Source organism: Meles meles, chromosome Y (assembly GCF_922984935.1).
Source record: "Meles meles chromosome Y, mMelMel3.1 paternal haplotype, whole genome shotgun sequence".
In the NCBI taxonomy this organism is placed as follows: domain Eukaryota; kingdom Metazoa; phylum Chordata; class Mammalia; order Carnivora; family Mustelidae; genus Meles; species Meles meles.
In genome coordinates, this window is record NC_060088.1 from 10,694,659 (window position 1) to 10,709,178 (window position 14,520).

General features: G+C 32.0%; 1 protein-coding gene across 2 annotated transcripts; it reads left to right on the plus strand.

Moving 5' to 3' along the window:
* The first annotated feature begins 220 nt into the window (after positions 1–220).
* Positions 221–13,533, plus strand: LOC123935885 (eukaryotic translation initiation factor 1A, X-chromosomal-like). 2 transcript variants are annotated; one of them, XM_045996722.1, is made up of 7 exons: positions 221–375; positions 2,226–2,309; positions 4,518–4,621; positions 5,688–5,738; positions 9,343–9,424; positions 10,585–10,699; positions 12,551–13,533. In XM_045996722.1, exons 1-7 carry the CDS (start codon positions 360–362, stop codon positions 12,594–12,596), a joined length of 498 nt encoding a protein of 165 aa, XP_045852678.1. In that variant the 5' UTR covers positions 221–359; the 3' UTR covers positions 12,597–13,533. The 2 variants fall into 2 exon arrangements, with proteins under 2 accessions (XP_045852678.1, XP_045852680.1); XM_045996724.1 differs by having other exon boundaries at positions 10,608–10,699.
* Positions 13,534–14,520: the final 987 nt, after the last annotated feature.

Genomic DNA, 14,520 nt, shown 5'->3' on the forward strand with positions numbered 1-14,520 from the left:
CAGCTCACTGACCTTGCCTTTGCAGGATTTTTACCCTTGTTGTGAAGTCTTTCACGGTCCTTCCCTCTCATTCCGAGAACCACACGTTGGTACACAGGCCTACACAAGCGCAGTAGAAGCTGTAGGGCGGGGACGCAGATCTAGTCTGGTACTGGAGGCAAGGAAAAGTGACGTAAGCGGCCAAACGCCGTTTCTTTTTCTGCCGCCGTACTTCCGGGGCGACTTTGTGGAGTTTGGTCCAAATTACTGTCAGTCACGGGCTGTGATTACTTCCTCTTTTACAATCTTGGGAGGAGTTGCTGTTGTGCCACCTCTGCGGGATAAGAAATCGAAAGCATCGGGAAGTAGCAGTCACCGCCATGCCGAAGAATAAAGGTAATATGCGGCTATCCAAACCACCGTTCTCCCTGGCCCGCTGCCCTCGACGCAGATCTGAAACCAGGCCCCATGACCGTTTTTCCTCCCCGAGGAGACCTTGCTCAGCAGAGGAGTTTGGACGTTACTCGTTCAGTTAGTTCACACAGGGGCGGAGTGGACGCCATTTTTATAGGGCCTAATGCGGGAGAATGTGGATTTTTGCTGTGCATTCTCGCCACACTGACCGGGGCGCTTTATACACCTATCGGGGAGACCGGCCCGGGGCGGCCTGGGTTTCCTAAGTGTCGCACTTCTGTCCATCGCGGCACTGCTCTTGAGTGGTTCTTAAGTTTAAAGGGTGTTTCCCGATTTTATGACTACCAGATGTAGTGTTTCTGTAAGGACACTTCATTATGGTTGAAGATAAAATCTCTTCTTTGTAAACAGTAGGTGAGACCCTGATAGCTATATGGTTTCATGTGTGGTGGTACACTTTCGTCCAGCCCTTCACAGTTTAACACTCTTTTCCAGAAGACATTTTACATATTTATCAACTTCTCAGGCGTCCTTGTCTATAACATAGACTGGAAGTAAAGGTTTGTATCTATCCTATTCTGAGACAAACAGTTCACAAATTATCAGATTTAGTAAGTGTACTTTCAACTCCCAAGTGGGAAAACTAACCTACATAAACTACAACATTTGAGGTATACAACATCTTTCCTTTTCTAGGAAATCACTCTTCATGCTGTATAAGAATGCATAACATAGTAAAATCGGATAAGAAATTGTTCAGGGGCACTTACCTTTTACTACAACAGAACAACGGCAGATTGCCCTAACAGGGCAGGGATGCATTGAAGAAGATCATATTTGCACGGTAGTCAGGTAGACATTTTAAAATTCTATTTGGAGAGGGAATTCTTGTTTCACACTATTCCATGGTTCCCTTATCACTGCTATTTACAGTCTTTCTCCAGCTTATTGGAAATAACTGCCCTTGTGGTTTAGGTTATGGAATGGGAATAAAACGCTATGACGTACACCTTCATTATTTAATAGAAAGCCTGAGTGAAAGAAAGTTAATACTATATTCAAATACTATATTAATACTATATTCAAAGAAAGTTAATACTATATATACTATATTCACAGCTAATACTACAAATATATTAGTTAAAGCAAAAATTAAAAAATATAAATTGTGATTTAAAATTTTTAACATGGTATGGTTGTGGCAAGGCACTATAGAATATTCCTGTTTTGTTAATGCAAATGTAGATTGGTATAGTTCATATGAAGACTAAGGCAATACATTCATGTTGTGGCATTGGTTGAATAATCTTCAGTTTAACATAATTAATAGTTGAAACAAGTTATCAAAATAAAAAATTAACCGTATGTTAAAATGTTCTCCAGGTCTGAGATTATTGATATGAAAGGGATACTTTATTGACTATAATTAAAATAGGTTATAGAAGAGAATGTTTGCAACCCTATTTTTATTTGGAAATGAAATACAATAAAATACTAATAGTCATCTCTAGTAATGAAGTTTTTTTCTATGTACTTTATGTCAGAAAAATCCAAAAACAAATGTCAAATAAATGTGTGGTTTTATCATATATTAATCTAGTAAACGACCAGAAGGGAACCATTCAAAAAATTTAAGTATAATCAATTACATAATCAAGTTACATAAATTTTTAAATCTTTTAGAATTCCGTTACTGTTGTAGTGCTATTTAAATGATAATATTTTTCCCTAAGTGATTTTATATATAAGCCTTATCTCACCTTGTTTCATAACTTACTATATGAAATCTAGACTATTACATTTAATTTCTTATTTACTTTTAAATCAACTAGGTAAAGGAGGTAAAAACAGGCGTAGAGGCAAGAATGAAAATGAATCTGAAAAAAGAGAATTGGTGTTTAAAGAGGATGGACAAGGTAAAAATTTTTAACTTACTAACATCTTTTTTTAATTAGTGTGAGTTTCAGTGTTTCACCTGAAAAAGGATCTTAGTCATAAGCCTGAGCATTTTGCCATTCCTCATTTATAGTGCCCTACCCCACCTCTCCAGAATTTGTCTATTAAATGACCAATTCTATACTAGCTCTGGCATTTCTGTAAATATAATTTTAATTCTTTTGTGAAAAAGAGCAAGTTACAACTGAGAATTTTATGGTTTAGAGCAAATTAAGCCCAGAATAGCATCATTTAAAAATATCATACTTTATTCTTAACTATGCATATTTTTGAGGAGTATATCCGACTTTTGGGCCCTCCGTTCTCCAGTGATGCTAATACATAATCATAAAATGTAATAAAAATGAATTATTGATTAACCCTGTTGGATTACAGAAAATGAATTTAAAAAAAAGACTGGAAAACTAAAAAAAATTTAAACTCTTCAGAAAAATTGGATATGGGTATAACAGACATCCTCTAGGTAAACTTTTTCACAGACATCTAATTCTGTAGTTAGATACTTTATCCCTTAATACCTCAACGTTATCTCCTAAGAACAAGGGGGTTTTTCTTTCATAATTACAGAATTATTACACAAAATTTAACTTCAGCATTTATGCTATTGTAATTATAAAACAAATTTCTACTTATAAGTCCTAAAGATGAAAAGTACAATGGTTTATAAGCAATAGAAATAAGACAAGAAAAATTATGTGTTACCTAGTACTGTGTAGTGGTCTCCATTGTATTAGCCACTGACTGTATGTTCCTATTTAAATTAAGTGAAATTCAGCAATGAATACTGTTACGCTGAAAAAAATAAATTAAAAAAAATAAAAATAAAAAAATAAGTGAAATTCAAATTTTGAATTACCATATTATTCAGTTCATATGTATGCTACCATCAACAGAAAAGCTCTATTGAATGGCTCTGATTTACTGTTGTAATATATATTCATGTTTCTTTACTTGTCAGTAATTTCTAGCACCTTATAGCAAAACCTTGTAGTCATGGTGTACATGCAAGCCATTAGAAAGTCAGCCTTTTTATTGTGTGTATGAAACGTGTTTTCTATCTAAAGACATTTACTTTGTCTTTCTCACTTTGTTAGAAGTTTGTTTTCAGGCCAGTTTTCTAAATTTTTTCTTTTTTTTTTTTTCTTTGCTGTCTTATTTTTCTCATCTTAAAGAAGTGGAAGCTTAATATGTAATCCCAACCGTGTATTCAAATTTATCTGTCAACCTAATTATAAATTATAATTAGGGCTACTTCTTAGTATAAACTTTAGTACTGTGAAGATTTTTATTAATTATATTTCCTTCTTGTCACTTTCACTTCTGCTGTTGTTGTTTAAGTCTAGAAGAGACTGCTCCGTGTTACTAATGCTCTTATCTTACCAATATTTTCTGGTGGCAGTAAAATAAGGTGGCTTCCTGAAGAAGCTTGCTTTTGGGAATATTTTAAACATTTGGTGTTTTATCTTGGAACATTATTCTTGTTATAGATCTTTAGAAGAATCACCAAGTTATTCTAAAGTAAATACTATTAATAATTAACTTACTGGTTTTTTACTACTAAAGTTTCTGAAGGAAAGAAGAGCCAAGATTGGGTTTCTAGCCAAATGTGAGAAATTGATAAGCCAGGATTACAGTTTACATTCTAGAGTGAACCATTTTGATGTCTAAAAGTAGAGCATTCAGTCATAAAGATAAAAGAGAACTGATTTACTCAAAATGGGTTGATAATTAAAATTTTATATTAATGGAGATGGCATGTCATAGAAATGGCATTTGTGACCTTAGACACATCATCTGTAGGCTTTTGATGACTCTAAACAAAATCTAATTTAAAGTCTAATTAAAAATAGGGTGGTAAAGTATGTAAGTATAGCTGGAAGAGGTTGTAGAAATTGTCAAATGAGTTCTCTGATTTGCTTGAGTATAATTAGAATATATCAGATATTTTAGAGTAATATATGTTAGATATTAGAATATCACCTTCAAAGAACCCTTTCTTGATAGAATATTTAAGCTTTTTTGTTGATGAAGCTTTATCCCTTTTTTTAAAAAATGAGTGTAATCTAAATTGAGCAGTAAATGAGGCTATTAAATGTATGCTAATTTCAGTTATTACCTTTTAACAAATACTGAACAGTATTTCATATTTTTCCTCCTCAACCTCTCAGAGTATGCTCAGGTAATTAAAATGTTGGGAAATGGACGATTAGAAGCCATGTGTTTTGATGGTGTAAAGAGATTATGTCATATCAGGGGGAAATTGAGAAAAAAGGTGAGTATGGAGATTTATTTCACCTTCATCCAAAATTTGCCTTTTTTAAAAAACGACTCTACTTCAGGTATATAAGGGCCAAGCAACTTACTTCTGTAAGTTCCTTAAGATTTCAAATAACTGTTTTTAGATGACTTTGTAATTAAAAAAAATAAAATCTTTAGTGATAATTTATATAATAGAAGATTATATGTACAAAGAACTATGTTTCATTAATATTGTATTTCTGCCACAAATGTTTACTCTGATTATAATCTTGAGGAAACAGACAAATCCAGTCTACAAAATAAATGGCCTGTACTTTTAAAAATATGTTATGTCAGGAAAGAGAGAAAAAAGCTAGAGAATTTAAAGAAGATTAACGAGACTGCTTATTATAGTACATGTTCCTTGACTAGATTTTGGTTTGGGAAAAGTGTATTAGGGAAATTTGAAATTGGATTATGTTAAGTAATAGAATTTAATTCCTCATCACCATACTTCAGACAGATTTATTACTCATGTTGGTTAAAAGTTCCTTCATCTCTGATTTTATAATTAAAAAAATTTTTTCTTCTTTTAATATGTCATTTTCCAAATAAATGCTGGGTTTAGAGCTTGTATTTTTGTAGAATGGTAACAGAGTGGCTATTAATATAGGTGGTGGCTGATTTTTGTATATTTTGAGTAATTGAATATTATTTGAATGGATTGTGATTAAAAACCTCTAATGTCCATGACACAAATGATCCTTTTGTGATTTTAAACTACTTAAAATTATTAATGTTTTAACACCCTAAATTAGAAAATTTGAAACTAACTCAACTCTGTAGTATAGTTTTTTTCCTAGTACAGTAAAACTACATATAACTAGACTAATTTTGCTTCTGTATATATGTTTATGAGTATGTACACACTGAAAGTATAGTATATATATTGTTACTTTTCACTGTCTTAATAGAAACATAAAATATAAATTATTATTTTTTCCACACGAGGTGAATTTTTATGTGGGAAGAATGGTTTAACGTTCTTTTTTAAATTTGTTTTTGATTAAATATAATATGCAGTAAATTTTCTTTTATAGGTTTGGATAAATACCTCAGACATTATATTGGTTGGTCTTCGAGACTATCAGGTAACAAATACACTTTAAGTTATATTGTGTCCTTTTATTTAATAAGTCATTAGTGCTTAGAAGATAGAAAATAGACATATTTGATTAGTTCTAGGCATTTATGCCTTCTTACCATTCTATTTTTTAAATATAGTAAGGACAAGTTGTGTTCATGATCATAGTATTTTCCTAATTCAGAATAATTACCACAGAGATTAATGATACATGTATGTTATGAGAGACCAGCTCATTCAATACTGTCCTTTATGTATAATTTTTCTTTTAAATATAATATGCGTACATAATCTCTTATATGTTTGGATAAATACCAAAGATTAGTCTGTTCTCATTCTTTTTAACACCCAGTTATATTCTAGGCATTATGCTAGGTATTCCAAGGATTATGGTTCCCAAATGCCAGTCTGTCAGCCTGAAATATTTTTTTTTAAAGATTTTATTTTTTTATTTGAGGGAGAGAGATAGCAAGAGACAGCACGATCAGGGAGAGGAGAAGCAGCCTCCTCACTGAGCAGGGAGACCAATTTAGGGTTTAGTTCCAGGACCTTAAAATCGTGATCTGAGCCAACCACAGATGCTTAACTGACTGAGCCATGCAGGTGCCCCTTGGTCTGTGAAATACTGATGTGGACTAACCTCTTCACTGTTGTGTGGTGAAATGAGAAGATACACGGGTGAATTCTAGGCACCCCATCTCCAACCCATTTTTTAAATAGATTGTTTTTTGTATGTTATATAATTTTAAAAGTTCTTTATATATTTTGGATACTAACCCTTTATCAGAAATGTCCTTTACAGGTGTTTTCCCCCATTAGAGAGGTCACCTTTTAGTTTTGGTTGTTTTTCTTGGCTGAGCTGAGGTTTTTTTATTTTCATGTAGTCCTGGTACTTTATTTTTGCTTTTTGTTCCTTTGAGTCAAGAGATGTAGCTAGTAAGAAGTTGCTATAAATAATGTTGAAGAAGTTACTGCCTTTGCTTTTTTCTAGGATTTTTATGGCTTTAGATCTCATATTTGTTTTAATCCATTTTGAATGTATTTTTAGGTGTGGTGTAAGAAAGTGGTCCAGTTTCATTCTTTTGCATGTGGCTGACCAGTTTTCTCAACACCATTTGTTGAAGAGACTTCCTTTGTTTGTTGGACATTCTTTCCTGTTTTGTTGAAGAATAGTTGACCATAGAGTTGAAGGTCCATTCTGGGCTCTCTGTTCTGTTCCACTGATCTATGTATCTATTTTTGTGCCATTACCATATTGTCTAGATGATCACAGCTTTGTAGTATAGCTTAAAGTCCAGCTCTGCTCATGATGCCTCCAGTGTTAGCTTTGTTCTTCTATTTCAAGTTTGCTTTGTCTGTTTGGAGTCTTTTGTGGTTCCACACAATTTTAGGATCATTTGTTCTAGGTTGGTGAAAAATGCTGTTGGTATTTTGATATGGATGGCATTATACATGTAGATGCCTTGTAGTAGAGTAGACATTTGACCAATATTTGTCCTTGCAGTCCATGAGCGTGGAATGTCTTTCCATTTCTTTGTGTCCTCTTCGCTTTTTTTGATCAGTTTTTTATTATAGTTTCCAGAGTACAGATCTTTTACCTCTTTGGTTAGGTTTATTCCTAGGTATTTTGAGTTTGGCTGCAGTGGTAAATGGAATCAGTCCGTTGATCTCTATTTCTGTTGTCTTATTGTTGTTGTATAGAAATGAGACAGACTTCTCTCTGTTGATTTTGTATTCTCTAACTTGACTTAAATTATGTCTCAGTTTTAGCAGGTTTTTGGTGGAGGCTTTGCTTTTTTTACATAGAGCACCATGTCATCTGCAAATAGTGAAAGTTTGAGTTCTTCCTTGCTGATTTGGATGCCTTTCATTTCTTTTTGTTGTCTGTTGTTGCTAAGGCTGGGACTTCCAGTATTGTGTTAAATAGAAATGGTGAGAGTGGACATCCTTCTCTTTGTTCCTGACCATAGAAGAAAAGCTCTCAGTTTTTTCCCCATTGAGAAAGATATTGGCTGTGTGTCTTTCATAGGTGGCTTTTGTGATATTGATGTATGTTTTCCAAATCTATTTTGTTGAGGGTTTTTATCAAGAATTGATGTTATACTTTGCCGCATGCTTTTTCTGCATCTGTTGAAATGATCATATGGCTCTTATCCTTTCTTTTACTAATGTTGTGTATCACATTGATTAATTTGCAAATACATTGGCTAAATGTATTCTTAGGGATCATGTGGCTGGCTCAGTTGGTAGAGCATGTGACTCTTGATCTCAGCATTGTGAGCTCAAGCCCCATGTTGGGTGTTGAGATTACTTGCAAATAAAATCTTTAAAAAAATTATTCTTGAGTCCTTTTTGATGCTATCATAAATGAGATTGTTTTCTTTTATACTTTTTCAGATAGTTTACTGCTAGTTTGTGAGAAACTGATTTTTGTGTTTTGATTTTGTATCCTGATACTTACTGAATTCATGTTTTGTATCAACTTTTATAGATTGAATCTGATCATACATTGATTTTTTTAAATATTCTCTAATATAGACTTGTGATCACTTGTTAAATATGTATCATTTTTATGCCCATTATCTTATTTTAACTTTATGGAAACCTCAAAAATGATAAAAGAATAGTTATTAAATTTCTTTTATGGACAATGAAACCAGAATTCTTAAAGCATTAATATTCTAATGAGAAGGTAATAGCCAAGGTCTTGGGTGACTAGATGTTCTGATCTTAATCTTTTGTGAATAATTTTGTAATGTTGCTAGCAGAATCATTCATGTGTTGTAAGAACACCATGTGCAAACATGTTAGAAATGGAGAATATTAGCCCAGTCTCATATTTGCTGACTCCAAGTTGGAATTTTAACAAAACCCCTATGTGTTTTCTATGTCCTTTGAAGTTTGTGAAGTGGTGGTTTACAGCACACAGCAGTTACAGCACTGATCATTTCAGTTGCCTTTCTTAGGGTCTTTTTTTTAGGTCCATTGTAAGCCTTCAAACTGTAAACGAATCAGATTCTTTAAAATGGTGAAATACGAACATTTAAAAAATGCACTACAGTTATCGGGAATATTTGCATTGGGAGACGACCAAAAGAGCTTTTGAAATACAGGATTTTGATTATCATCTCGGGTCTGTTAATCTTTAGGAGTCATAAATATCTTTTTAAAGCTCTCTAAGTGATTCCAATAGGTGAACTATCCTAAGAACCACTGAAAATAGAAAGGTATGTTAATTTTCTTGGGTCATCATACCATTTTTGGCTTTGAGTTGCAGTATTTAACCCAAAAGGGATCCCATTACACCTTTCTTTTTCAGTTTTGTTTTTGTTTTTTTTTTACTTCTTTCTTAGCTTTTTTCTTTTATTTCTCTTATTAAAGTGAATAATTTTTATTATTAATTAAAGTAATTTTTCTAGGCTAAATCATTCTTTGGTCATGCATGTAAACTTCGTACTTGTTTAAACCCAAGAATTTTTTTCTTTAAGAAAGTAGAGAGTAGGTGAAGAAAAACAGGACAATTTGTGAGTTTTTTCTTAATACATTAATTCAAAAGTAATTTGTGGGACATTTTGGCCTATCAGTTTGAAAGTTATTTGTTTATTTCTAAGGATAACAAAGCTGATGTAATTTTAAAGTACAATGCCGATGAAGCTAGAAGTCTGAAGGCATATGGCGAGCTTCCAGAACATGGTAATATCAAAGTTACTAAAGTATTTTTTTTGTCCTATGATATTATTTGTTGGTGTTTAGATGAAGCCATTTTGATAGGTGCTTGCTTCGGCAGCACATATACTAAAATTGGAAGCCGTTTTGATAGAATTTTGTCTTGTTTATGTATTGTTTGTGTATGGACTTATAAAATCAGTTTTTAGTGTGCTTGTCATATAAATATTTTTTGATACCTTATAGTTTTAATACTTTAATAATAAATAGAATTCAGCTCCTAAAAAATATTCTTTTGGTAGTATCTATTAAAGAATACATTGTTACCGTGTTTTCAGTGATTTTCAAGAAATTGTTAGTTTTCAGCTAAGAAAGGAAAACAGTTATGATACTGGTATTGATTTATATAGGAAAAAAATGGTCTGTTTCTCCTAGCATAATAGTCTCCTGTAGAGTTCTTTATATTTTAATAGACATTTCTTTCTAATGGCAACATTAGAAGTGCATTTTCATTGTAGTAATCTTGAATATATTAAAATAAGCCCTTCATAACATCAAAGAGGTATTGTACTACTACCTAAGCTCACACTTTTCACTTAGCACCTCCTTTATTTTACATTTTATTATGAAAACACAAGATTTTTCCATAAGTATGAGATTTCTGATTAAATTATTGACATTTAAAGAAATGTTAAAATACATGAGAGTCAGACCAGTACTTCGTATTTCATTTTTACTGGGCGAGGATAAACATGATTTGACCAATTCCTTTTGACTGATTTAGTAAGTCTAATAGTTGGCAAGCTAGCTCTTCTTCTATTAAAATATTATGTATGCTGATGATAAATTGTTAACATATTTTTGGACTCTTTGAACCATACTTGGGAAATGTATAGTTATGAAGTTTTAGTGTAATTAGAAACTGCCTGCTTCATGTACACTGCCTTCATTAACAAAATACACTACCTTTTTTAACAAAATCTTCATTGTAATGACTTAGCATTGAACTTATTTCATTGCGAATTCACATTGTGCGGTGCGTTTTTCTGCAGTAGTAATACTTTTCTTGCAAAGAAACTGGTTGAATTGAAATATGTCTTCTAAGAATGTTTTGTATAGTTCAGTATTTTATACCAGATTTGTTTGTTTTTGTAGTCAAATTACATAATAATATCTTGAATATATAGGAGTGTATTTATTATGTCTTCAGCTAAAATCAATGATACAGATACATTTGGTCCTGGAGATGATGATGAAATCCAGTTTGATGATATTGGAGATGATGACGAAGACATTGATGATGTAAGTAATGGACAAAACCTTGTTCTTTGTTTGTTTGCTTTGTTTGTGAATTATCTACAGAGAAACAAGGTCTTTCCTCAGCTTTCTTTAATGTAGGAGTGTTGAACACTTTAAGTATATATTAAGACCACTGTCTGAATTTGAGTATTCATTATTATTCAGAAACCAGGTAGTCAGATGTTTTACACTTTAAAAAACCTTATAGTCCTTTGAAACATCTTTCTAAAAGAGCATTATTAGCTCTAACAGTTGTTAGTCCATAGTGAAAACTTGCTTAAGTGAGAATGTCTGCTGCTATTAAGAAATGCAGCAGTTTGAGAATGTGTCTTCTCAATGAAATATTAGTAGGTTAACAGAAGAATCTTGTTTGAACCAGCTTGCTCAAGGATTGAAATTGCAAAATACTCCCAAATGGAGGTTTGTTGTCAAGTTATATTATGGGGATTACTTTATTTTATCAGATACCGCTGTTTGTTTTGTGGAAAATGATTGCTTTCTTACTAATAAAGCTTAAGTATAACAAAAGTAATAAATGTCTCACTGTTCTGGTTTTATTTTATTTAAATAAAATTCATTTTGATTTTCTTGGAATGTGTATGAAATAATTAGGATGGTGGTATGTCCTGCATTTATAGCAGGCTTAGTCTTTTTATTCTTTAATACCTCTTTGAAAGGTAGTTAAGAAACCATGAATGAGTGTTTGATTTGATACTTAGAATTTAAGAATATGTAGAGTATTTGTTTCTGACAAATACTGTGCGGTGCAATTAGCAAAGTTGTTCAAAAATACAAAGCCAGTCTTCAGGAAGTCTAAGTTGAGCACCACAAGCGATACTGATGCTCATGCGACATTGGTAGTCACCGATCTAGAGCAGGGATCTCCAGATCTTTTAATCACCAACAAACACCTGTATTAAGAGCATTTTCAGACATTCACAAAAGTTGAGAGTTTCTAATGTCAAGGGTATACTGTATGTACCATCAAGATTAAACAATTTCCATTTTTCTATACTTGATCTATCACATCACATCACATCAGTCCTTTTGTTCATTTACAGATCCATATTTTTTAATTGAGCCATATTATTTTTAATATATTTTCAAACCATTCAGATTACTCCATGAGTTAAAGAAATATTGAGTACATACCTCCAATGTAGATTTTTACCAGATTTTTTTTACTGTGCATTTATATGCATTTTAAACATGAAATGCTGTATCAAAGTTGTGTACATTTTAAATCATACCCAGAAGTAGGAAATGAACAAGGATGAGAAACAAATATTGTTCTGCTATATTTTTCATGTACTTCCTTTGGGGAGCCTGAGCCAGAGGATTCTTATGACTAAATTAATTTTTTGACAGTGGAGTGATTATTTTCTGTGCCCAGACTTAACATACAGTTGTGTTTTGTATTAAGTACATTTGAACATTGTGACACCTGTGGTGGAATTGAAGGCTGGGTGGGAGCTGAACTGTAGTGTATATGTAAATATGAAGAGGAGACTTGGTTTAGTACCACAGTTTTCTGTTTTTAAGATAATTTATGCTGCCACATGTCCATTCCTACTTGCAAAATACAAGATTTATAATCACTAGCATGAAAAGAAAGAAGGTGATTCTAAACTATACTAAGAACAATGGTATAATCTACAATGCTCAAAGAGTTCATAAAAACTTACTGGCAGCAGACAGGAATTGAGAAAAATTCTGTATGTGTTTGAATTTTTCATTCAAAAGAATATAAATATTTTCCATAGAGTGTAAAGGGGTCCTTAATATGTAATAGCCGATTTATTGTGTTGTAAGAATTATTCTTTTCCATGGATTTCATGTTCTTTTCACTTACAGATCTGAACTGAACTCAGAGTTTGTGAGGATTATTCTACAATTTTGATTTTGGCCAGCACCTGTTAAGAAGACTAAAACTTCATTTAGTATGAATTTAGTTTGTTAAGACACACTGATTTATTTTCACTGTTTTAAAGTATTATATTTCTCTAAAACTGATGAAACTGAGTTACTTTAAGTGAATATTTAACACTTTATTCATTCAGTGTAATTGAATTTAGGAATAAAAGACTACAATTATAATTCACTGCTGTCAATAGAAACAAGTCATTCCCACATGACTATTTTATTCTAGTTAATAGGTGTTTTGAATAAATTGCCTTATCATTTTTGATAAAGCCTTTTCCACCTAGTCTGTTTACAGTCTTCTCTATATTCTAGTTATCTAGATGTTTTCTAAGATTTTTGACATAATTTAAGAAAGGTAGAAGTCAAGAGATGGAGCTATATTTGTATTTATGTACCCATATGTATTTTTATACTAAGTTTGATAACTTAAACATTCTTCTCATCATTTTATGTTGCCACCATCATTAAAAAAAAAGCTTTTCCAAAATGCAGTTTTTAGAACATCGGTTTGAAAAGCAGTTTTCAATTTGTTAGATTATTAGTTGCAAAAATTCAGTGTTAGGTGACCTAATTATTTTTACATTGGACGTATTGATGTATTTAGTTGATAGTATTTTTACCTCATGTGTATAGAAAATTTCTCTAGAACAACTTTTGATGGTAAAATAAGTAGAGTATTTTTTTTATTTTACAGAACAGGTTGTGTTAAATATGTCACTTATTGTCAAAAGTCATATGCGTTGTGACCCATATTTTTGGGCTTTATGAACAATTAAATTACAATGTATAAATGAAAAACTAATTTTATAGTAAGTTCTGTTAAACTAAACCCTTCTTAAAGCCTTATCTGGGTTTTACCAAAGGGGAAGAAAGTAACCACTACTAAGAAATATAATAAAATGTGTTATTGAGTATACTTTGTCCTTACTTTGTGTTATTGATGTATTTTATTGTATGTACCAACTTGTATGTATATTTTACTAGGAATTTAGATTATAACCTTACTGTTTGACATTTTGTTTATTTCAAAATTATCAATTAATAAGGTAAAATTAAGGATGAGGCTAGTTAAAAACTACCTACCGTTAAACTTTAACACAACTTCAATGGAAAAAATTCAAGTAGTTTGTAAAGCATAGCTCTTTTCCTGACAATTTTTCAGCAGTGAGACTTAATGTAAAAAGAAAAAAAAATACACTTTCACCTGGTTACAAAATAATAAATGTAAGAAGTATAAAGGAGGTTTCACATGGTTTCATCTCACTTTACCATAATTTTACTTCGTAAGTGCGACATCCTGAGCCAACTCCAATGCTAGAATACACACATAATTAAATCTAAAAATAAGAAATGAAAATGCATAAATGTAGTTCATGGTTTTTATTCTGTGAAGTTCCTGAACATTTATGTAGGTGGAATGTATCTGAGACTGAGGACTAATTTAGAATACTTCTAAGAAACTAGCTCTGAAGAATTTATGTAGGGATTGTCCTCAAGGGTGATCAGAACTTGCCAAAACATGTAACTTTTTGTAAATAAAAGTATATTGAATTTACATATCCTCCAACATTTTGCCAAGGATGTCAGAACCTCTCTATATGACGCAGTTCATGTTAGGTGGAGAGCCACTCAAAACATATTTTTTTCCTACATACTTCATCTAACAAATACAGTTTAAAGAATTTCTTTAAGTCCAATTACCCTGCCAGTTTGTGTTTGCTAATTGTTAATGGTCCAATTGCACCCTCCCCCAAAATTCCCTAACCTCTAATGATGATATTCGTATTAGAGGAGTGGCCTTTAGGAAGTTTTAGGGTCAGCGGTTAAAAAAAAAAGACATAAGGGGTACCTTCAACAGAATCCAAACCATACTGGCATGCTCATCATGGACTTCCAGTTTA

Excerpts from the sequence above, each read along its gene's own strand:
- LOC123935885 (XM_045996722.1), top strand. Across the intron at positions 2,310-4,517 it reads GTTTAAAGAGGATGGACAAG|AGTATGCTCAGGTAATTAAA; the intron begins GTAAAAATTTTT and ends TCAACCTCTCAG. Across the intron at positions 9,425-10,584 it reads TGGCGAGCTTCCAGAACATG|GAGTGTATTTATTATGTCTT; the intron begins GTAATATCAAAG and ends TTGAATATATAG.